General features: G+C 31.1%; 1 protein-coding gene across 24 annotated transcripts in view; it reads left to right on the top strand.

Moving 5' to 3' along the window:
- The window catches only part of LOC145279892 (protein scribble homolog), a 772,271-nt gene that overhangs the window by 269,098 nt on the left and 476,277 nt on the right, over window positions 1-26,896 (top strand). For all 24 annotated transcript variants that reach the window (XM_080131386.1, XM_080131379.1, XM_080131375.1 and 21 more), the window contains 2 exons: window positions 3,963-4,083; window positions 24,704-24,778. In XM_080131386.1, coding sequence (XP_079987512.1) covers window positions 3,963-4,083; window positions 24,704-24,778 — 196 coding nt within the window. The remainder of the gene's footprint in view (window positions 1-3,962; window positions 4,084-24,703; window positions 24,779-26,896) is intronic.

Here is a 26,896-nt window from a genome sequence, read left to right as displayed (position 1 = left end):
AATAAATAAAGGTATAGTTATATTTCAAGATTAGAGTCGTTAAAACTGGAAGTAAGAACTGGTTAGTCCCATAGGTTGCGTCTTACACTAACTAAAAAAAGGCAAATAGAAAACAATAATAATAATAATCGCGTTTTTCTTGTATAATTTTTTATTTTTATTTTATTTAGGGTAAAAACAGGAAGCATAAATCAGGGAAAGAAGATTTAAAAAAAAACAAAAAAAAACGGCATAAATAACCTTGTACGATTCCAAACCAGTGTTTCATCATACTGTTCCTTGTGAATGCATCCGATGTGATGTAAATGGGGAGCGGGAAAAGGAGGAATCTAATAGAGAGAAAAGATGTTGCAACTTCCATTGAATCTAACCGATTTTGGCAGTGAATTCTCACCGGGAAAAATATAGGAATGTACGGTTATCGAGCAAGTGTAAGGGTAATAGGCCTATAACACACCTCAGATCCTGTGCTGCAGTTTGTGCACATTACATTTTCATGTAATGTCTTGATTTTTAATCCTATTAAGGTCAAACTCACACAAGAAAGAATGAGTTCATTTTATATATATATATATATATATATATATATATTGGTTTCCTTTCAATTTAGATCAAGAATGAATATTCACTGTAAAAGTGCCTACACAAAAACTCTATAACGATGCAAGGATTGTACAATCCACAACTATACTTCCCCTGAATGAGCATTATCTATGTTGCATCTTTGGTTAGGAGCAAAATGTATCTGTTCTGATACTACACTTCATCTTTTCTGTCCTCAGCAGTCAGTAAAGAAAAAGTCCATCTAGATTGAAGCAATTCTTATTCAAATTCAGAGTGCTTGGTTCTGGGAGCTGGATTTTCCCTACAGTAAAAACTGACCTTGTGGGAACGAAGTAAAAAGAAATTAGTAAATCAAAACTGAGTGAAGACGGAACAAATGCTATGTCCTGATCTCAACCTGAAAACCAGGGAGTACAAGAAAGGATGATGAGACTATACTCACATTCAACTCACCCAGAATATCAAAAGAAATGTTAATAAAGTTTACAATTGCAAAAATTAATACAAGAAATCTAAACACCACAAAGTTAAATGTGGAGGAGAGTAAGTGTGTGGAATGTGTGTAGTATCCGTGCCAGAAGGAGAAGAGATTTGTGAAATTCTGTATGTTCTTGAAAATGTGATAAATCAAGTGAATCATAAAATAAATGTATCCTTTCATAAAAATTATTGATTCCTGATCATATGAGTGTAACTTTTCCTACAAAACAAACCAACTAATGATAAACAAAAGAAGAAATCATTTTCAGCTTATTTGAAAACCTGTTATTTTCAATGTACATAGAATTTACTAGAACTTCATTTCAAGGTTGGGTGTGTAATTGACATTTTTGTTTGTTTTTCTAATTGATAATGAAAAAAATGAGAAAATAATGTCTAACTTGACTCATCAATGCAGCTGAGATTTTAACATTTTTTGTTTTTTAAAAACATTTCAACAAATTGAATAATAGTGTTAATATTGTCAATAATTGATTGAAAATAGATTGAACAAGGAGTTATTTTGCTACTTAATGTGTGTGAGCATTTGTAAAGTCAATTGATCAAGTGGTAATTAAATACTCTTGCAGAAATATTCTTCAATTCAATATGAAAAGAAAGAAAGAAAGCAATTGCTTCAATTTTTATTGCTTAAAAAGAATTCCTGCATGTTACTTGTTGAAAATTTTATTTTATTCTAAAACTTTCCATCAAATGGTGATGAGACGCACTTTAAAGGTTTCATAAATGCAAGAGATGCAACCCCCAAATAATTGAAAGTAAATAAAAGCATTGATACATGTTGAAAAAAATGTGAAAAAAGAGATTACATCAGATCGATATTAGGTTTTGGAATTTTTTAGGTGATGATTGATAATTTGAATTATACAAACTACTATTCTCATCTTGTTTTCTGTGTTCACAACATTTCACCTGATGTATCCTCTGATCTTCTTCAGATGAATATTTTATAATTTGAGAATTTTTCAATCAAATTCATGAACCTACATGGAATTTCAAACTGAACCATTTATCTGGAATTTCAAACTGAACCATTTATCTGGAATTTCAAACTGAACCATTTATCTGGAATTTCAAACTGAACCATTTATCTGGAATTTCAAACTGAACCATTTATCTGGAATTTCAAACTGAACCATTTATCTGGAATTTCAAACTGAACCATTTATCTGGAATTTCAAACTGATTTATTTATCCATGAGCACAGACTGTTCCTGTTCCATCAGTCATGAGCAGATATAAATGTTAATTATTTTATTCTTATTGGATTGAACTGTAATCTCCATAATATTGTCACTTAGAACTGATTGCTAATCAACACCTTTAACAGTTGCACCGCAGCTGGAGCATGAAAATAATAACCAAGATAAAAGTAATAGTCTGAATAATCCTGATAATCCAAATGCCCAACTAATCTTCTAAACTTGGAAAAAATAATAATTCCTATCAAATTTCAACATTTTAAATTGAACAGTTTGGATGTCTGTAAACTTCAGACTTAACTTTATTAAATAAATGGAAAGTGCCAGTGTATTACTTAAAAAATATTTAGTTATTCTAATGCATTATGGCATTTGGATTAACCTATAACATACATAGGAGATTCTCCTACCAACTTTATATCTTTGCTGTCGACTGTTTAAAAAGCTTCAGAAACACACTTGAACTTTTGAATAGACAAACTCGACCAAGTGAGTTATCTTGGGCAAGTACAGTTGCTCTAACTGTAAGTCAGCTATTGGCCTCCAAACTGACTGATTGAAAAGGCTATCTCTCCAATAAGAAAACATTTTTAAAATGACTGAAAGTCCGAAACTTGCTTGGCTGACGATAATCAACTAAAGAAAAACTCATAACTTACGTTCATTTCTCCTTATCTCGCTCATTTGGAAAGAGCAGTGGTAGATATATTTGCAATGTTTTACTTGAGTGACTAAAGCCCATTTGGTAAAACCACAGCAATCATGAGTATCGCACCAACTAGGTGCGATACTCATGATTTGTATAAAAACATTTCATGCATTTCAACATCTTTGAAAAAAGAAATCTTTATGCTAAACAAACAGAATGGGTGTATATGTGGAGATATAACCTCAGGAGAGTATTACAATCATCACTGTGATTGCATATGACGAAATGATGGTACAGAAGTTATTGGCATGCACGGCAACAGTGTTTCCATTCTGTCAAGTTTATTGCACCATGTTGCGAATACTTTTTGTCTCTCCATTCAGCTATCATTTAAATAGTAAGATGGACTAGATTGGTAAGGCAATTAGTCTAGGAAACCCTCAAAGTTATACCAGTTGGAGTGATTTGGGAGGAGGGAGAGGGGGTCACATTATATAGTTGATCGGCATTTCAATTTTAGTTTTGATATTTTTATACCTTGATTTTTCGTTTAGTTTCAGTTTTTTTAATTTAGTATTCTTGTTTCTTTTTTAAGGAAGCCATTCCTTTTCTTGTGTGTAGACAAGTAGTTGTTATTTTATGTCTTGACTTATGTCACTGCTTTAATAAGGAAGTCGTCAAGTTTGTGACTCAATCATTCTCTTATGTAAGGACTTAATGTTATATTATTCGTTTATTTTGTTTTCAACAGTTACCATAATGAAAAACTTCATAAATGATTTATGAAAAATAAAACTTTGAATCTTTTTTTTCTAATTTTTTATCCTGTTTACTTTGACTTGCTTGGGGGGGGGGAGGCATACCTAAACCACAGAAAAAAAAATTGATGAGTTTTAGACTTCAGTTTGTTTAAATATTTTTCAATTTTACAGGAAAATATATTACCCGAATTTAATCAATGTTGTCTCACTTCTTCAATAATGGTTGTCCTCTAATTTGATAATTTTTAAAAGCATTTTCTTATCTAATTTTCTTTTTCTTTTCAGCTTGGCAAATTTGGTTTCCCTCGAACTGAGAGAGAACCTGTTAAAAACTCTCCCACCATCTTTAGCACAACTGACAAAACTTGAGAATCTTGATTTGGGCAGTAATGAAATAGAAGTTTTGGTAAATATTATCTTTCATTTTTTTTTTTTAATAAAAACTTTTCTTATATTTTCAATTCTACACTGCTTTCCAATGTAGAAATATTGGATCTATTACCCTTACTCATGTACCAATGTATTATCTACACAAAAAATTGTAAAAATAAGCAATTAATAACTGTAATTTATCGTTAAAGCTCAACAATAAAAAAAAAAGTGTATAACTGTTCAAGGAAGGTTAAGTCAATGAAAATGTTTCATTTCTGTTATTTTCATTTATTGAAAAAAAAAAATCTCTTTCATCAAATTTGGTTTTAACAATGTTTTCTTATATTTGAAAAACTTTTCTGTTTTAAGACATATTGACATGTTTAGAATCAAACCATATCTGATGTACACATTATTTATTGAAATAAACCCAACATTTCAAAGTTTTAAATATACTCCTTGCTTCAACATAACTTTGATAAGTTTGTCTTAATTTGTATATTTGAGTTTATAAGCAAATAAAAAAATAATGTAGCTTCATTTTTTTATATTCATCTTATATTACGATGGCAGGTATCTTGATATTTTTTATCAAATAATTATTTAGTCACTATTTACATAATGTTATTTCCATATTACATGTTCTTATTGCAATCTCTGATTAATAAACTGGTCCTTACTAAAAAGTAAAATTTTAAAAAGTACAATATTTCATTTAAGTTTTATTTTGAAACCTTTTCAATTTTTTTTTTATTCTTTGAAAAAAAAAACTTTTTTTAAGCATATTTATTTTTTAAACAAATCTTTTAGTGAATTTGATTTGAAAATCGCAGGAATTTTTTTTTTTGTTTGACATTTTCAAGTCTCATTTTTTCTGTTTTTGAGTCCAGCTGTAACAATTTACTCCAACTCCCCAGCCCTTGTCTCTATTGTCTTATATTTTAAGCACAAATGAATTCACTTGTCTTAAAATATTACACATACTGTGATCTTTTATGTTATTCGGTTTTTCTCCATCTCATCTTTTAAAGTTGCAATGTGTACATTTTTTTTAAAAAAGAGTTTTACAATTTGTACAAATAACATTTAAAAATTAAAAAGAGAACAAATCTATAGCAACAGGACACAATTTAAATAAAATTTTATATTTAATCTTATATTTTATTCGAAGTAAGATGTTACTATTTTTACAAAACAAAATATTATGAATTTAATAACTGAAAATAGTTAAGATTTTAATTTAATTTTGGGTAACTTCACATTTTATAATTATCTAACAAAAACAATGAAAGTTTCTGTACATTTATTTCTAATCTGCAAAATGTTTTAGATGTTACTTGCTAAATAATTGACAGAGTAATGAAATCAATGAAGAATGTTTAATGAAAATAACTTACAATAAAAATCTATGAAACTCAAATTCCCAAAAGTGTTTTCAATACTTTAGTTACTGAAAATTATCTTTCAACCTAAAAATATAAAGGTAAAAAATCATAGCAGTTTCGTAGCAATAATTGTCTCAGATAAGTAACACCTTTTATTTTTGTTGTTAAAATTTTAAATTACACATTCTGTAAATATAGATTGCTTCATTTTAAAATTCAAATAAATAGAATTAATCTGTTATTAAAATTTTGTCAATAAGTTGATGTTTTCTGTGTAAGCATTCTTGTTGAAAGATGAACTGAAATGTGATTGAATAATACTTGCTGCTGCAAAGGATTATGTAAAAACTTGTACAGTTGTTAAATTTATCCATCACTGCTATTTATATGAATGCTTGACTATTTTCTTTTTCCCGTCTATTAACAACGTGGACATTTAATGTCTAATTGACATTTTTATAAACAAAGGACTGTAATCTTTAACCATTCTTCTTAAATGTCATGTGTAGTCATAAACATTGTTCTAAATTTGTACAAATTCAAATAAAATATACTGACAAATTTCTTAATCAATTCTTAATTAATCAATTGATTCTTAATTAATTGTGGCTCAAGAAAAAAACAAATATATATAGTAAAGTATGAAAAAATATATATACGATAATTAAGCAACACAGAGACTTCTGTGGTTCATCCCCATATAGAATCATCATGCTAAAATACATGGAATTCATGTTAATGGGTGTTTTTTTTTATATGCATGTGATATGGGCTAACTAATCAGACTCATTGTTATTTCCTCCTGTGTTTCCATTAATTAGCTAATAGCAGGGCTTATCTCAGATAAAGGTTTACTTAAGTTTAACTTCCTCTTTTGCTCTGTTCTTTATAGGAATGATCCCCGTTCTTTTGTGAGTGTGTTATATTAATAGGTGATTTTATTTTATCACATGCATGCTTGGAGTACATTTTTATTTTAGTTGTTGAATTAGTTGATTTTTTTATTTATTTTATTTTCATTATGTATTGCTATCCTAAAGTAAAGGTATTTTGTGTATACAATTGTTTGCTATTTCATTTCTGAGGTTTAGTAGGCTTTGGCAGTATTTAAGTTTTTAAATTTCTCATTAGAGCATAAATTACATGGGTTGTCTAAATTTCTAAATCGGTAAGAATATAAATTTTGTTTCCATTTGAATCAAGTTAGTGAAATCACCTAAGAACAAACTTAATCCAAAGGAAATGATTAATACAAAAAGTTAAACAGAACTTATAGTATCATCAAGATACATGAATTGCTTCTTTAAATATGTTCTCTCTTGTTGGAAAAAAAACAAGCAAAATTTCTGCATAATTTTTTTTCATCTTTTTATTCAAGCTTTGATAATGTTTTCAGTAGTAAATAAGATTCAGTGGTTCATTATAATTTCAGAAATTCTTAAAAACAACTGTAATGCTTCTTATGGCCAAACTATTTAAACTAAGGAATGTTGAGCGTAAATTTAGGCCTTTTTTGTTTTAATCTTTTTTATTTATTTATTTTTTTTTTTTTAAATTCTAGCCTTGCTTTCCATTGTATGTTTGAGATACTTGTAGAAGATTTGAATCTTCTTTTGATATGAGCTTATTTACTTGTTCAATCATTTATTTTCTTTGAATATTTCACTATTTTTGTGCCTACTGTATAATAATAAGGTTTACAACAATCTCATGCTCTTTACACCCCCACCCGCAGGGTTTGATTTCCTTGATGGCAGTTATACAAGAGCAGAAGTAGTAAATCTGGTTGGTACAACTCAGAACTTAAGCAGATTCATGAATGCATTCATTGATAATGTGCAGGTGTGCACCCAAAAAGTTTGGTTCTCGACCACAAGGAATCAAGGTATCACTTCTAGATTGGAGAAATTCTTACATGCAAATCCATGTCAACAAGATAATATGACTATTTCAAACAGATTTTCAAGTATAAGCGATTAGTTTTTCTTGCATAACTGGATTTTCACCTTAATGTGGTGTTACTCATCATGAAACCGGTCATTGATGCAGGCAATTGTTTTTATAAATGAAAGACTAGTTTCCAACATATGTGGGATGCCATTTTTCAGATTATAGTCTACTTTGTAAATATTTGGAACAACTTAGAAGCTAAGCCAATTCCTGGATCTGTAGGTCAGTAAACACCACTCTCCAGTGGAAATGGCCAGGTTGCGTCTTGGAAGTATCCTGAGCAGTGACTTGTGCAGAAACCTTGTAGGTCATTTTTGTGTGTGAATGGCTTTGGGTGGTACCTGCATCTATTGAATGCTAACCAAATTAGAAGATTGGATGATGTGGTCAGGAATGCTGTTGTCGCAAGTTGACAAAAACAACTTCTCTACTGTTGCATCAATAGCAGTTAAATGAAGATCTGGATGGAACAAATGCTAATGTGTTCATCCAATAATGTCAAGCCTATCAATCTGGTTGAACTTGATGCAGCGATCATCATTGGCCAACACTTGTGTTACATTTTGTTATTAATTTAGCATAAGTACATTAGTGGATATCTGACACCTTGGCTGGAAAATAAGTGTGGGCACTAAGACTGATGCTGTGGTCATGCTTAGGAACGCTGTTAACGGAGGAGTATTATTGCCAATAGACATAAAATTCTGCCATAATCAAACTGATTGTCTTATTAAGAGTCTAACAAAGGTTATTGCATTTGCACAAGGTAGGAGCTGGTGCTGGTGAGTTGTGCAACTGTAAAAAACTGATTGAATGGGAGATGATCAAAATTTACTATCAGAGTGACCATGTGAGTGTGTAAGGTTACTGTACTTTGCTGTGTCTGTCAACCCACTGATGTCTCAGGAAATTATAAAATAAATTGTCAGAGACTGCAAAGCCTGCAAATTGACTAATCTAATACCAGTTATTTGGAAGAAAGGCAAGGTAAACTTGAAGAAAACTGGAATAGTTTGTCAATAGATGTGACTCACTAGAATGGTGGTCATTTTATAACTTTTATATATCAGCAAGTCTAGATGGAGCAGTAATACATCTAGTAACTTGTTAATAATACAACCTAATCTACGAGAATGGTGACAGGGCTGTAGAAAGTCATGAAAAGAAGACTCCTGACTCCGTATTGGCCACATATACATTCATTCCTATTTGAACTGTTATGTTTGCTAATATATAAGATGCTATTTCTTATTTATATGACTAGCAAGAAGGGGGGGGGGGCTTGTCCAGTATTTTAAAAATATAAAAAATAAAAACGGGACTTGGGTGACATCAACCAGAAGCAAAACCGAAATCAAAATTTTGTAAGAAAAAAAAAAAAAAGTTGTACGATGGGCGCTAACTTGCAGAACTCAAGTTAGTAAGCAAACACTTTATCGATGGTCCCACGAGGATACATGTCATAATGGCACAAATTTAGCTATTTAAAATGGAAGAACATAACATTTCTACACAAACTAATCAGCGATTTTTTTTTTTTTTTTTTTTTTTTTTTCGAGAGATCGCTCTTTCTAATGATGCCGTGTTCATACCTGTACGATACAGATGACAAAAGTTTTTAGCAGACATACGAACACACACACACACACACACACACACACACACACATAGACGTTTGAGATTTATTTAATAGAAGAAAATAGTAGATGTAATTGTTGGATAATTATTAATAGGTATGAGAGATGTATAATTTTTAAAACTCAATTAAATTTGTTTAAATTCAGATGTCAGGTTCCTAGAATTCTGTGCCCTCCATTTCCTTTTAGTTAATTCAATTTCAATTAATTGGTGATAACACATTTTAAACTTGAAACTAATCACTACGGCTATGACAAGAGAATATTTTTATCATTTTTTTGACGCTTGAGTATATATCCGAAACAGTTAGACAGTTAATCAATCGAGAACCACATTACTCTATTGAAAAACATAAGATATTAACTACTGGAGAGTTAAAATAATGAAAAGAATATTTTCTTGTCATAGCCCTAATAATTATCACACAAACTCTTTGAAATCTAAGAAAAAATATTTACATGATTTTTGTAATTTATTTCATTTTTTTAATGACAATGCAATTTATTTTTGGAGAAGACAATAAGAGTACATTAAACACTTAAGTTGGTTATGATCAATTATAAAATGCTTCCCCCCTCCCCGGATTTTTCCTTTCCTCTCATTCTTGTACCTTCCACTCTCATTTATCCCTGCTACCCCTTTCTTATCCACTATCACCATACCTTCCCTCGGTATGCCTCCTTTCTCCCATCCTCTCAATTTTCCTTTTCTATCTCTGGACAATCTTCATCTTTCTCTCTTCTCCTATGGCATTCTCTTCATCACCTACCTCCTCAGTAGAACCTTTTCAGTGTTTTATTTATCTATATGCCCCTAAACACACTGTCAATGTTTGTGGTAGCAGCTCATTAAACCATAACTTTGAATGCTTGCCATCAAAATATATATTTTCTTTTTCACTTTGAAATCATTTCTATATTTGTCGTTCACACGTTTTTCCCTTTTTATTGATTGATTTGTGGTGTCTGCTTACAGAGAAATGTGTGTACATACATGCACATCTCCAATTATATATATACATATATACACGTAACACACTTGAGATGAAAGAAGTGTTACCTTTTACTGTCAATCTATCTTCTAAATGTTCAATATATTTTATGCTACAATGAATCAATCAATACTCAATAAACAAAGAAGAACAATTTTAAGCTTTTTTTTTGTTTTTTCTTTGTTTTTCGTAGGTTGTTAATGTTTCTCATGTACATATTTCCTCCTCCTCCACTTATTTTATCTATAGTAAACTTAAAAAAAAAAAAATAATTTTGGTAATATTTTTATATAAAGCAATTCAACGCGATTTAATGATTCAAATCCTGCACCCATTAACAGTGAACTGAAATCAAACATTTCAGTCTCTAATTGTCGACATTAAATTAAACTTTTCTCTGCTAAATTATTAATTGATAAAAATGATACATTACTAACAAGTTATGTTTCCTGGGACAAAGCAATACATTAATGACTATATCTCTAATACAGACAGAATTCAACATGGCAGTGTTACTCTGTAATTGGGAGCAAGTATCAAGCAATTTTTGTATGTCTTTTACAAAGAGTTTTTAGATCAAGAAATATTGCCATTTCTAAGAAACATTTTTTTAACATCTTTTAACACACAACGTTATCTTGAGAGATTTTCTAAGGTGACTTCTTTTCTGTTGTTGCTTTCACTGTTATTTTGCACTGTTTTATTCATGAAAATACTTTTGGCAATGAATACTGCGAGGGTTGAGATATTTTTTCCCTTACATAAAAGCTTGAGCTTACATCCTTAATAAAATATTAAAGTTTTGACATTTCCATACCAATCAGAGCATTCCTTACAATTGTTTATCATAAAACTAGTTCAAAAAATTTTCAAATCTTACTTCCACTTACGCATGTGTTAATATATTGCCTGCTACAAGGATAGATTATTTTTAAGGATCCAAGGGGCTTCAGCATCACTACGAATGCATAAAACAAAAACAGAAGAAATATAAAGGTGGGGATATCAAACCGCTTTCATCAACTAAAAATAGACTTTATTGAAAATCAACAGATTTACATGTTTCTTATGTGCTTATTGAGCCGTGGATGTTGAAATTTATTTTCAATTTTTCCACACATGAAGACTTTTATTTATTTTTAATACTGAAACATAATTTCATCTTTCAGTCACTTAATTTAATTGACTGAAAGATGAAGTTACTAATAAATAAATTAATTGGAGTGAAATGAGTCTTGTTTGAAATAATTAAATATTTTTCTTTTGTCCTGTTTGAGGGCATGGGTATGTGTGTAGTGGTCGGCGGTCACCACCAAACACAGAAAAAAACAACCCATCATCATGGTGTTTCCCCAGAGACATGGGGGCGGGGGCAGCCGTTCACACTTTCTTTTTTCTTACTTTGAAATGGTGATCTTCTCATTAAACTCATGGAGATATTCAATTGTTCTCAGACCGAGAACTCTTCAAATCTTGAAACTTGTTGGAATTAAAGTTTAGGCTTAATTCTGCACCCACCCCTTCCAGAGAAGCGATTCCTGTGTTGTCTGAAGAAAATACAATATTTGCACATGACAATAGTGTATAGCAAGTGGTGCTGTAGGCAAAAACGTTTACATTCATTTTAAAATTGAATCAGTTTTTTAATTATTTCTTTTTTATTCAAACTCCTGGTCAAACCAGTAAAAAAAAAAAAATGGCTTAAGTGACAGTTGCTGAAGAAAGAAAATGCACATAAAAAGGTCCTCAGAAGACCAATTGCCTGTCAGTTTATCTCTATAAGTAAACCAGATTGGAAGCATTTACCACAAAGGATTGTAAGACATTCCTCTCTTAAAGCCGAATGGTGTGTAGATAGTTTTCACTTATGATTTTATTTGTAATTTTTTAAAAATAATAAACAAGACAATAGGCAATTATAAATATATCCTATCTTTTATTTATTTTCAACATATTTGTAACTCATATAAAAACAATAATGCTACAGGAAGAAATTGGAAATATTAGGGTTAGCTTCATTACTCAAGAAAAATGAGAGGTGATTGAAAGTTTAAAATAATAAATGGCATGACTATGATGGAAATTAAAAAAAAATGTTTCTCTTCTTGTCATAGCAGATTTAAAGAACTATATTTGAATTCAATTGTATTTTTTGCTAATAGAGATAATATATATTTTTAAAATTAATCACTAGATCAGATTAAGATTGATAGCAACTTAGAACATTTTAAAATGAAATTAGGTCAATTCAGGGATAATGGTAAAAAAGGAATTAAACTGGAATTTTGGGGAACTATCAAATTATATACCCAACAGAATTTAATCAATGTATTAATATACTAATAACTTCTGTGCAAAATTAAATAAGCATGTCATTACAATAGTTTTAAAATGGCATAACAAATACAAACATGGTGCAGTGGTGATAGTACTTGGAAAAATTCAATTGTAAAAGTGATGTTCTCCTTAAAGGTGAAGGTTCAATACTCTGTGTGAGTTACCAAAAAATGCAAATGCTATTCCCATGAAGTAAATAAATAATATAAAAGGTTCCATGCAGATTCCTGAGTTCAAAATAAACATTTCCAAGTTGGACAAGATACACCAGAAGAATGTTGGAGGTTACATCGACCAAAACATTGTGAAAATGACACTCAGATCAGAACTGTAGACAGAAGAGTCCAAATAATATGAATATTAATCATGTACGAATAAACAATTTGAGATTCTTATTTGATATAAACACATTGTAGATGGTGTTTTGTTCGACTACTTATGGGAACGTATGAGATGGAAGGATTTCCAGTGTAGATAAAACAGAGCTAATTACCTGTTGACTGCTCCAAGGCAAGTAGATCTGTAAATGTGTCTGCATACCTTTCTTTTGAGGTAGTTGCCAAAAATGTAGAAGTTACTTAGCAGAATGGCATGTTCACCAAGTAATAAGAAGTCAGTTTGGATTTATTGCTGAATTTTCTGCTATTGCCATTTTTCTTTTCTTTTTTTTTTTCTTGTTTCTCTTTTTTGGAATCTGTAAACTTAATAATAATTGAATAAATCTGAATGTTGCTTAAAACTAAGTTTCAACAGAGATTAAAATAAACAAAGTCTAATATTAAAGATGCACCAAATTACAAAATAAAAATAAAAATAATCTGATTAACTAGAATATACATAAAGCCATAAGATGTGTCAAATTAGAAAGTCAAATAAAATGTGATTAAAAAAATGAAAGAAATGCATTGAAAATATAAATTTAACCTGATTTAATCATGGTATTTATCTTGGAAAATCCATTAAAGTAACAAAATGTGTATTCAGTATATGTCTGCCCTAATATTTTATTGTAGATTCTGTTGATAAAATGTTTTTCACAGCCTCAAAATTTATTAATAAAATTTCATGTCAATTGTTTTTAATTTCAATTTTTTTTTAATTATACACAAACATCTACAAAAAAATAAACTATAACAAAATCTAACAATGCAGATGTACCGTCATTTATACTTTGTTATTACCTTCCACAATCATTAAAAAAAAAAAAAAAAAAGAGATCATCCAATCTCTTAAAAGTAATGTTTAGTGATTGATTATCTACTCTAGTCGGAGATACATCATGGTGCACTATGAAGATGTTTCACATGCCTCCTCCCAGTAACTTAGTTCACAATACATTGTAATTTACATTACACTGTAGACAACCTACTGCTGGTTTTATAAAATTATTTTTATATAATAGCTTGAAATAAAGTTTTAAATGCAAACGTCACATTCATGGTTCAGTTGTGCTGTAAACTGAAACATTCATTTTGAATGTGCCCTGTTATATCAAAGCACCTACTGTTAATTTTATACGTCGGGCCCTTATTGTGCGATGATAAAACTTCTTAAATGCATTTGTAATGTTAGGCTGTATAAGGATGTTAACTTTGGTCAAAATTCGGATTGTTATTTCTTTATTTTGATTTTTTTTATTATCGATTTTCAATAATTATCAGGGGCATTCTGATACAAAACCTATCTAAGAACGCTTCCAGAGATATAAAGTGCATGTGTTAAAAAAAATCGGCCCAGCCTTTCTGAATTTATAGCAAACAAACTCGTACACATGCAAAGTGACTTTTATCAGTAGAGATATTTAGCTGGCATTTTTTTTTTATAACAATAAGAAAGAAAATATTGTTTTTAAAATATTTAAATTGTTACAGTTTTAAATAGACATATTTGTTTCATTTATTTAAATATTTAGTTCACAACAACAATTATTTTTACATAAGAGACGATTTTCTCTTTATTTATCCTGGCAGGCATTATTTTAAGAGAAAAATTATTAGGAGGAAATTATAAAGATGAAGAAGTAGAATAGTTCCATAGGTCGAGTTAATTCAATTGTTTTTAAGCAGCAACTGCTTTATAATGGATCATGCAATAAAAAGTTAAGGGAACAAACCAACTGATGAACAAAACCTAGAGATGCAATGTCTTGTATTTAAAAAGTATTCTTCCCACTTTTATTTCTGTTCAAAGCTTAAAACTTGTATACTATTGTAGAGTTGAATATAATAATCAAAGAGGAAAGTGTGTGTGTCGTGCGGTCATGCAACTTACCTTCGGATGGGATCTGAGAGAAAGAGAAATTAAAGATGGCAGCCATGGATTTATAAGGTGTAGTCTCATGGAATCTCACAAGATGTCATCTTCCACTGCACATGTATGCAAATGGAATAGGGTCAGTTTTCTGATAAAATATCTGTTGGCAGAGGCAGTGGGCAGAGACGTGCTGGAAGTTGAGAGAGAAAGTTGTCAGTGACGAATTCTAGCTGGATTTTTGCGTATTGTATTTGGTTTATTTTGTTGTTTACCAGCCCATTTAACGTCAAGCTATTTAGATATTGTTTTATTTTTAGCCAATTTTTAGCCAATTGTGGTAGAATTTAATGCGGACATCTTACTGCTGTCATATTCAAAGAGAAAATAGCTTTGGTAAATAAACAAATTAGAAAATTAGTAATTGTTTTCTCAATAATTTAGTTTCAGATAATTATTCTCTTCAGGACTTAATTTATTCCTCTTCCAAATTTCTCCAGCTCTTTATAATTTGCATTATCATTTTTCTTTCTGCCTAAAAAAAAAATAAAGTTGGTGAAATTGCTACTTGGTTGGTTGGATTTCCATTGCTATAATTTGAAAGTACTACATTTTTTACTTTTAAGAAATAACAATACACTTTGTGCTACAAGAAATTTTCTAAAAAATATTTTTGTGGTATATTGTTTGTACATTTCAGCTCCACTTATTGTGTGTGTGTGTGTTAAAATTAGTTCTATCATGTTTATTACAATTTACCCTTAATCCTCTTTAACCTTATTTCCAAAGCAGATTTAGTTGTTTCAGCTGACATAATGGCTTTTTGATATTTCTCAGCTTTGAATGCTTACTGAACTGTTGATTTTTGCATCATGCTCTTTGCTGCATACTTCATTTAGTATGCAAAAACTTTGAGCCCTTCCTTATAGGATTGACTTATATGAAAGGATGGTGAATTGTGTAATACAATATGGTATCTTAGTCAAATAGTAACTGATTATGTTGTATCTATAATTTTTTTTTAAATAAAAGATTAAATAGGATATTTTTAAAGAAGTCACGTGAGTGATAGTGCTTTTTTATTGTAATTATTAAATGGTTAAATTGAACAAAGTTAAATGGAATAAACAATACTTCAAACGTTATTCTCTTTCAAACATGCATGTGTAAAATGAAGGTTTTCATTATTTTATTGACCAGTATTCTGACAAAGTTTGGTGTCAATAACAGCATATATTGTCATTAAGTTTTATTCTATGTAATCATAGAACTTATTTGAAGCGATCAAGGTGATTCTGGAATTCTGTATGTGGATGAACTCAGAAGTTTTAACTAATGATTAGCATCTTTCAAAAATAGTTTTAGAATCTAATGTTTTTTATATTTCACTTTTTTACAAATGATTTTTCTTCAAAAAGAAAATTGTAAGAAAATATATTTTGAACCGTCCTGAAAGATGACGGAGATGAGATGATTTAAAACTTTTTTCTTTTTGAATATTGTCAATTTTTTGTTGTATTCAGCAATTTAAGAAATCTATAAGAAGTAATATTTGTGCATTTTTCTAATTATTTTAATATTTACCATTAGAGTTTACTTGTAGGTCCACTCTTTCAATACACTTTGATATATTCACATTTAACTAATTTAGTTTTTTGAAGATATTCATAACTGTTTGCAAGTTTTACAGTTTAAAAAAATGCTAAGTATTGGTTTTAGTCTCTTATTCAATTTCAAATATATCACATTCGTTTGTTGTATCTCTGCTTATTGAATAATTATTTGACTGGAATATTGTCATTATCTTGATTTGAAACAGAAAAATAAAGTTCAATTGTTAGTTTCATTTTTTTTCAAATTATTTAGAACTTCTGTAGTTTTCGATTTTAATTATTAAAATATCTATCTATTAATACTGCAGTACTTTTAATGTATGTATGTACGTGTGTCACGGTTTCCAGGTTATAAATTATTTGATAAGGGGATAGAAGGTGATAACATTCTACAAATATTAAATAGTATATTGATACGCTAATGTAATGTAAAGTGAGTTATCATCTTCTATCCTTCTTTTTTAATAAATAGGATCGCCCGATCACTGAAGGCACAATGTAAAAAATTAAATAAAAGAATGAGATCGCTTATGGGCCATATGTGAAACTAAATTATACCTTCTTGGTCTTCTGGCTAGGATCCAAGGGTAGTATCTGTTCTGTCTAAAGATGGTATAATGGTATCATGGAGGGGTTCTGTTTGTGTCAGGCATTCTTACAATTTAAATATGTTACAGACTCCTATAAGGAGATAAACTATAATAACCAGATATATTCTGACACTATGTTAACCAGATTACTTAGATAAATACTTTAACAGTTTTAACAAAAGGGCTGCGATAATATTCCAGGGTCTCCATTCACACTGAATGTCCATGGAATGCCCAACAACAATATATTACATATGAAAGATGCTGCTGTGGAATTTCCACAGGTCCCACTAGTACATTATAAATGTTTTAAGTCCATCTGTAAATTTTGTATTTCTTTGTAAAATTTAACCACCATCAGATTTTATTCCCATAACTTTTTTTAAATCCATGAACCTAGTTTTAAATAATTTAATCTTTATATTAATAGAATGTGAAATAGTTTTAAATAATTTAATCTTTATATTAATAGAATGTGAAATAGTTTTAAATAATTTAATCTTTATATTAATAGAATGTGAAATAGTTTTAAATAATTTAATCTTTATATTAATAGAATGTGAAATAGTTTTAAATAATTTAATCTTTATATTAATAGAATGTGAAATAGTTTTAAATAATTTAATCTTTATATTAATAGAATGTGAAATAGTTTTAAATAATTTAATCTTTATATTAATAGAATGTGAAATAGTTTTAAATAATTCAATCTTTATATTAATAGAATGTGAAACCACTTCTTGTATGTTTTGCCACTGTGATTTGCACATTATTTTTTCATTATTGATTATTTATTGAATTCAAAAAATCATAAGGTACTAAAACAAACTTGATCCTATTTACATAATTTTATTACAAAATTCAATCCACCAGAATGCATCTTCATTTCATAAATAAGTCACCCATTTTAATATTTTGCTTATAGCTGAAAAAAAAATGACCCTTAGAAATTTGAAAGTATTAAAATGTTGAATTGAAAGTAATTTCGGGCTTAAAAATTCATAGCAGATCTTGTTTTACAAGATTGATTACAATAAAATCAGGGGGGCTACCAATTGTAGGAACTGACCGTGGAGTCACTAACTTGTAAGGGCGTGAGTTGGCTTTCACCAATTCATAATCAGGGTCAATTTTTAGGAGCAGGAATTTCTTGAAGTCAAAAAGTAGTAGGGTATCCAAGGGACCGTTAAAGGTTAACAAGATCATAGATTAATAGAAGAGTGTTACCAATCCACATTCCTACATAAAGAAAAAAAATATAATCTGGAAAATAACAAATAACATGAAATCACTGTATTAGCATGAAATAACATTTATTTACGCGTTAGTAATATTAGTTTAAATTGTTCCAACAGAAGTGTTTTCTTGTGTGGAATGTTCGTAATGCAGGAATAGCAAAGTAAGGATTTCGCACAAGGTTTGAAATTACTGATTTTTATGGCTCGAGTGTCACACTTATCTTGGAATTAATGTGATTATTTTCTGAGAAAAACACTCCATAATCATGAAAGTGAAAGCGTGCGTTTGTGTTCATGTCGTAAGAACAGTAGGTTGAATTAAAATTGTTTAAAAAGTAGAATTCCCATTCGATGTGGTAACTTTCCATGATTAGAAGTAAGGTTCATATGCATGACGTGCACAAAGTCATATGACTTTGTGCACGTCATGCATATGAACCTTATTAAATATTAAATAGGTGATTTAACGTCTCAAGGACGGAGTTTTATTGACACTTATTGGTCTGGAGAAATCTGAAGAGAAATTGATTTGATTTTTGTAGCATTCTTGGCGAGGCTGTTTTACATCTAAATAAACAGGGTCCGGCATATGTGATGACCATGGGCAGTGGTGATGGTTACTTGTAGAACTGCATCCTGCACGGTTTGAATTTTGGCGGTTAAATCTTTATATAACGATGTTCTCGAAAGTTCCAGCTTGTTTGCTGTATCTCTACGCGAGAAACATAACATAGTTCCTTTATTAATATGTGTGCAGGTGATCACATCACAACATTGTGTGCTTGCGCGTCCTTCATACGCGTGATTGTTGAAAACGGTGATTGCTATGGAATGTTCCTGCCATGAATTTGTTCTGGCTGTATGTAGCAGTCACTACACATTCAGCAGTTTTATATTAAAGATTAAAACATTACTGTTACAAAATCTAGATACAGTTTTATCATGATTTGGTCATCATTTAATAATTTAATGACCAAACAATACTATAAAATTAATTTTAAAAATCCTATTTAAAAAGGAATGCTAACAAAGCCGCTCAGCTTTTTTGTAGGCCTGAGTGTCCCTTAGTTTGCTGGCTTTTCAAGCTGACACACCTGACCTTGTGTATAACCTCCTGGAAAGGAGAAGATTCTGCTTTGTGGATAGAATAAATTATTACCTAAAATTGATCTCAATTTTAGGTAATAATTTTTTTATAATAAAACTTTGTCACTGTAGATGACAGTGACTAAGTGATAAACAACACAGACTGAAATCCTGGATGTGCCGAGTCTGAATCCAGTTTATTCCATAGAAACAAATCAAATCCACATCTGACCTTGTCTCTAACCTCCTGGAAAGGTGCTAAATGAAATATATATTAGACTAACCTTCTAAGTACATCATATGAATTAACACATTATTTTTTAATGTCTGGTTGAATCATAAGCAGTAAATAGGTACTTTCATAACTTTTTTTATCACAGTTTTTATTTAAGAAAAGGTTTTATTTATAAAATATCTTTAGTAAAAATGTGCATATAACTTTTGAGCTCTAAGCCATTTAGTTTTAGAAAAGAAAAATGTTGTTCCAAACAAAATGGCAGTATCAATCCAGAGAAGCTTTGAATCATAAAAGCTTGCAGACGAAGATGAAGAATAGTTTCCGGTATGTAGCTAATCCGAAGACGTCTTGATACAAAGAGCATAGTTCCTTACCGTGTGAAGACAAAAAGTTATGTGCAGGAATTCTGAAGAGCTTCTGTCTATTTTATAAAGTGATTAGAGTTTGATTGGTTGGTAGCAAAGAGCGCTCCATCTGATTGGTCAGTTCTTATCCTTAAAATTTTAAGAAGGTAAAAAAGATTTTAACTGTTGTAAAATCAAAAGAGGATGTGAAAGAGTTATGGACAATGATGGAGGAGGCAAATAGTGCCTTCAACGTTTTTCCACCTATCGCCTTTTTGAATAATACAGAAATTTCTCAAACAATAAAATTGTCAGGTGAATCCCTGTGAGGATGCACCCATCATTTTATAGGTCTATTAAGCTAACGATTCCTCTAGATATAGCTGGTCACTCCCCAGGCAGGCTCATCACTACTGAGATGACCCATTGTATTTTGGGAACCGCTGTTATCTTGACACGATCATTGTTCATTCTGAATACCCAACCCTGATACCACAAAGGGTTTGAGATTAGCTAGTCCAGGGGTTTTAGGGATGCCTCTTGTAAACTTTGAGTTGCATACAACCTTCAACGCCTTAGTGTGAATATATGATTACAGGAAACTTTATTCAAGATAATTATCAAGGTGTGCTCCTTTGGGACTTCAAGCTCCATTCAGTACAGTTGGATGCTCACGCTAGTTGAGCGGATTCTGAATGCGTTATGTAACCCGATACTTGCGGGTCCAGAAATCAGGCTGCGCATGCTAGATGTTGCTGTTAATGATGTGGCATTTTGATTTATTGGGATTTAATAACTAATTTAATAACTATGCTAAACAGTGCTGTTTTTTTGGCGGATGAAATCTTTCATGAATTCGACTCCTTGGAGATTCCTTCTTTGATCTTACAACTGGAGACTGGAACGTGGTCCTGGATGCCAATTTAGATTGTGGGAGTAAACTCTTTGAGGGCTACTAACAGGAATGGGGATGTAAAACCATTTCAAGATTTTTATCGATAAGTTTGATCTTGTTGATAAGTTCTGGAATGAAAAACCCTGTGATGTAGTATGAGCTTGAACAGACGCGTCTCAGCTCTGCAACTTTCGAGTTACATTGATTAGTTCTTAATTAGGGAAGTCAACGCAGGCTTTTAGCTTGTCCAAGTTTTCACAATATAGTTTGTTTGGACCACAGGCTCATCTGGGTTTTGGTAAACTTAGGTAGTGTTAAAACTAGGATGGCTGGGTACTGGAAGTTCAACATGTCGTTTGACTTGGAGGACTTTTGAGAACAGCTTTTACTAACCATACAGAGGGAACTGACAGGAGCTATAATTGGAAATAAAACATAATTAGATACTTCATTGCTGATTATAGTTACTGACTCAATCTTAGTTCTAGGGCAGCAAAAGTGATACTAGAATCTAGATTAGATTAAGTTGTGGAGGAGGGAGATAGCAATAGTTATATTATAATTAAGGTTGAACTGAACTCCTTGGATAACAGAGAGGATCAAGGAATCTTGGTTAGAGCTAGGGTAAAAAGAACGCTGAACGAGGCAACAAACATGATCAGCAACTTGTCTTCCATTGACATATAGTCTTGAACAGACTTTTTCTGTTAAGGGTTGAACGATCCAAGATAACTTGCACATGATATGCTTGATCATAGAAAAAGTCGGCACTGAAGCTACGCTTATGAATTTAGATCAATCCAAAGCTTTTGATAGGGTCGATCATCGTTAACTAGAAGCTGTTCTTTCCTCTGCTAGATTTGGTCCTCAGTTTTGCTCCTGAATTCACTTTTTGTATGCAAAACCCAGTGCGCTGGTGGAGGTAAATGATGTGCGATCGAAACCTGTCAATTTGTCCAGATTTATTTAACAGAGATGTCCACTTTCACACATGCTCTATATGCTTGCATTGAAACCTTTGCTATATAGACTTAGGGTGAAATCTTGCTTAGCAGTATTACTTTGCCCAGTGTTTGCATTGCAATTAAGTACTCTACCTATGTTGACAACATGACTGTATTTGGAGTGCCGAGACTAGTCATCAACATAGAAATAAGATGGCATAGAGAGCTGACAGGGGCCAAAATCTGCTGCGACAAGTTCGTGGGCTTATGCATTGGTGCCTTCAAGCACTCTCTTTAGGAGCCTTTTGACTGGATAAATGGGTTTTACGAGATACTCGGGTCTGGTTTGGTTCTGATCTCCAGTTGGAGAAAAATTGGTCAAAAGTATTGGAAGTGGTTCAGTCTTTGAGAAACCTTACATTGAAGGGTTAAGCAGAGGTGTGCAATTCACACATTTATCATCTCATTCTAAATCCTATAAGTGCTCCCATTCTTGGAAACTTCATTAATATTTCTAGTGCATGAGCTTTTCAAGTTCTTGTGGTGTGGAAAGCAAGCAATGGTTAGCTGGAGTATTTTTTACTTACATTCTTTTGAAGGAGGTCTGCATATGACAAGTATTGAGATTCGTCAACATATGCTTTGCCTAACCTACCTTGATCAAATGTGTACACTTTGTAAGGGAAATGGTTAATTTTGGAAGGAAGACACCAAGAAAGCCTTCTCGGCTTTGAAAAGTGTGCACTCGGCTAAGAGGCAGTACACCAGTTGCACCAAAACAACGGGTTCTTTTATTGCAAGTGTCTACTGTCCTTGAATTTTCTTCTACAGGTGAAAGAAAGCCTCTCTGACACTACAGTGTTGTTCCATAAGGCACTAGATAGAGCTATAGTGGGGGGATCTGATCAGGGCAATAGGATTAAAGAGCTTGGTTTTATAAACAGGGAGCACTGCTCAATGTAGCCTTAGTCACCTGGGATGAGGTGCTTTGATAATCACGAGGCATCCCTCACCTGGCTGATAATTAGAAATGCCCTCTGAGTTAGCAGAAGACTTTATGCAGCAGGATTTGCAGAGACACCTAGTTGTGTCCGATGCAGAGACTGGGAGGAAGATCTTGATCATGCTTTCGCACTATTGTGCAGTGGAAGTGCGAGTTAGTTGAAGTCTTCACGTTTTGCATGTTGAACAGCCAGTTCTTCATCCTGGAGTTGATATTGATATGCACCAACCATGAAGAAGGAGGAATGCTACATTTTTCTTCCCTTGCTAGCTGTTATGAGATGTGTGATTTGGTTGACCCAACAGAAGGAAGTTTACAGGGATGAGACTTTCACTGCTCTTCAGCTTGTTCTCATTATTAAATACAGCCTAAAAATGCGTAAAGCTAGAGAAAGTGAGACTCTCTTTGGCAAATTTCAACAAAAGATTGGTGACAGTTTTGCGTGTGTGTCAAGTGAATGGAGCTAATCTCAAGTGGTATTTGGATAAAGGATTTTGGCTGGAACGAATGTTGACACTATCGAACCATTTAGGCTAGGGTAGGTTAGATTTAGGTTTTTTCTTTCTTTTTTTTTTAACTTGGCTAGAGGATACTAGAAGCCCCTCATCCTTTTATTACCCCCTCTTTTTTCTCCCCATTTTGGTTCGATAATGCCAATTCTCAATCCCAATTTTTGACTGGCAAAACTGCTTATCTGCCACATTTCCTAGTGGGAGGGAAATCTTATTCTAACAATCAATTTTTTCCTTTGTCAATATCTCATTCGCTTTTTTGTTTTTTTATATAAAATTTTTATTCCCTAACTTCCTACATCATGTATATATTGTCATTGGAGGTTTTAAGTCATTCATGGAGTGATTCTGGTATTGTGGTTAAACAGTCTCGTCATTATAGCAAAAATATTGCAACATACTTGTAAGTAAAACTGTATTTTTTAAACACCTACATTTGTAATTTTGCCTTTATTTATAACTACTTCTATATATATTTTAAGAAAAAAAGTTGGGGAGGTCTATTAAAAACATGTGGCAAATTTACATGTAGTATTAGATTGGTGCAAAAATAATGTCATTTTATATCAGATATATATATATATATATATATATATAGTAAGTTATAAAATGTATATGGCGATTAAGCTACACTGAATATTCCGCGTTTCATCCACTCGAGGATTCTTCAGGCTTATGCGCATAAGCCTGAAGAATCCTAGATTGGATGAAACGCGGAATATTCAGTGTAGCTTAATTGCCATATACATTTTATAACTTACTAACTAGCTCTACCTACATATTGAGCACTTTTGAAGTAAATACTTAAAGTTTACGCATAAATCTATACTTTCGTATATTAATTTTATGTGAGTAAATTAAGTAGTTATATATATATATATATATATATATATATATATATATATTAAAAAAAAACGAAATTATTTTTGCACCAACCTAATATAAACAAACGAAATTGCATACATTTTGATGATTTTGATTTTTTTGTGAAACCATTTTTTTTTAATTAAAACTATTCTGTGTTTTTCATATTTATTTTAAGAAAAAAGGAGTGTTTATTAAAAAATCAAAAAAAACATTGCCGAGATCATGTTTCTATTTACTTGTCTTATAAAAATGGATTTCTGCATTGTTTTGTCATTATCTTTCCTGTCTTCTGTCAGTGATTGAGAAATCCTTCTGGACTAAAACAATTTTTATTTTTGTCTCGATCCAGAGTGTCCCTTTTTTGAGGGGAGCTGCATTAAAAACCGACTTTAGAAATTTATAAGAATACATGTGTACCGTAAAAAAAAAAAAAAAAGTCAATCTAAAATAATTGTCTCCCCATTAGAGCAGATTAGACACAAGGTTGACTTTTAATGTAAGGAAAATTCAGTTCTGATTTAACAAACTTGAAAAAAAAAACTTTTCCTGATATTAAGAAACTGAAAAAGATCAATAAACAGAAGTTATCTATCTTGTTTAACCAATTAAATGCTGCCATCATAGGATGATAATATAAATTTATCCTTTCAGATTTTTTTTTTCTGTTTAATTAATTTGTCCTTGTTAGTTTTGTTAAATTTAAATACTCTTGTAGTTTATTTTTTTTTTTTAAACTGATATTCTTGTACTTATTTTATTTTTATTTTTTTCAGCCAGAAACTATTGGAGATTTACACAGTTTACAAGAACTCTGGCTAGATTGCAATGATCTCGTTCAATTACCTCGGGTGAGTTACAAATGCCTTTGAAAGTTTCTATACATTATTATATTGGCCAATGCCAACATCTTTTATGCAATTAGTTTTTTTTTTTAAGTGATATCCAATCAAAATGCCAAGAATTAAAGTCTTTTATTAAACCTAGTTAATCGATCTGATGCTGATTATGGCCTGAAGGGTTTAATTGTTACTATTTATGATTCTCTGTGTGTGACTGCAGTTTCACCAACATGGATCAACAAAAACTTCATTTTATATTGTTTGTATTAAACATTTTGCATAATATGAAATGTAAGGCATGCTCATTTGTCAAGTTAAAAAAAAATGTTCACCTATGTAAGTTTTCATCACCATACTATATGTCAGGGTAAACTATGTGTTTATCTTTTTATTATTATTTGTTGTTTTTAAATTTTGTGCTGAGTGGTAATTTGAATTATTTGGCTTACTGTTTACATTTTGGATGTCAATTCACACAACATTTCAGCAGATGTAACCTCTGACCTTGAATCAGTTAACTTATAATGACTACATATGGAGGGAAAAGAGAAAATATTTACCTTTATGGGTTGAATTATAGACAAGAACAGTGGAAAGTTGGACGATTCAAAGAAGCAGCACATATTTTAAGTGTTAAAGACTTCCTAAGTAACAGTGAGCTAGATGGAGAAATGTGGTGTATGTGGGCAGACAAGAGATTTGTGTGGTGATGGTCATTTTTTGGTAGTTTTGTGTTGCTCACATAATGTCAGATGAAGAGTTCCTCTCAAATTTTAGACAGTCATTTAACCTTTTTCAGGATTTTTCAGTTTCTTATATATTCATTAAAATTTTCAACCATCTTTTATTATTGATATTAGCATAAATATGCCCCCTTCAATTACATATTTTTTCTAGTTTGGGTGGATGTAATACTTGAGAGGATTGTTCCTACCCACCTCTTAAATAAGGAGGAGATAATTCTTGGGAGGACGGTCTTATAACAATAGAACAAATAGTATACTACCAACACCATTAAAAGATAATAGATTAAAATCTTTTTTTTTTTTTTCATTTAAAAATGCCTTGCCATAAAGACATTATTTTTGTTTTATCAAAGTGTAGTACCTGTTCTCATCACAGCATTGTGACGTGGTGCTTTCTAGTTTGCCAATTTCCTTAGGATCGCCATTTGGTGTCTTTGTTGTGGTTTTGAGGTTGTTCCTATATCTGACTCCAAAAATGTTTGGTTACGATTGTTTTGTTCTTGTTATTCTTCTGTTCATATTTTTATAAAATTGTCTCATTTGTTTCAAAAGTCATGGTTTCTTTGTACTGTTCCAATTTGTATTTGTCACATCTTAGTCTTCCTTCTTTTGTTTTAGTTCTTCATGTTTTTATTGAGTCTTTACTTGGGCACCAGATTTCCCCTTTTCCACAATTTTCTATTCTCTCTCAGTGTATTTATGGTTTTAGTTTCTTTTCTATGTTTCATGACTTGGATTTTCAGTTTTATTTTCCATCCAGGTTTTGTAATCGTTTGTTGTGGCCAGTTTTTGTTTGAGTTTTTGTTTCATGCTTACTGATTTTGCCCCAGCATATATTAAATTGTTTAGATCTGTGATAGTACCTGAGAGGAATTTGTTCAACTTTTCCGTTTCTGATTTTAATTTTTTTTATTCTGTTTGTGTTTTTAGTGACAGTAGTTTTATTTTATTCTCATACATAATTCATTTGATATTTTCAACTTCTCTTGTTTTCTCTCCAGTGAGTTTTGTTTTCCTTTCTTCAGTTTCGGTGTTAATGTGCGTTTTCACTTATTTTTTAATGGGCATTTCTTGATCTGTTATACTATCTAAATTTTGTTGGATTTCTGTTAGTTCAATGACTGAAAACCAGCCTCCATTGAGGATCTGTTTAGCTTGGTCTTCAATCCTTTGTTCAGTTGCTGAGTAGTCAGTAGATGTGTACCATAGATTTTTCATTTGTTTCTTGGAGCGTTTTTCTTCTGATTTGTTCCTTTTCCATGATTTTATAATTTTTTTATTCACCCTAACATGTTTTACATGCTGACAAATTTAGAAATTGACTTCTCCGAATAAGTCATAGCGTTTTGCAGCTACTTACTTCAGAACAAGAGGGGGAAAA

This window comes from Euprymna scolopes, chromosome 7 (genome assembly GCF_053919585.1).
Source record: "Euprymna scolopes isolate OS-2025 chromosome 7, ASM5391958v1, whole genome shotgun sequence".
NCBI lineage: Eukaryota > Metazoa > Mollusca > Cephalopoda > Sepiida > Sepiolidae > Euprymna > Euprymna scolopes.
The sequence above is the reverse complement of the archived record's forward strand: the minus strand, read 5'-3'. Positions and strand labels throughout refer to the sequence as shown.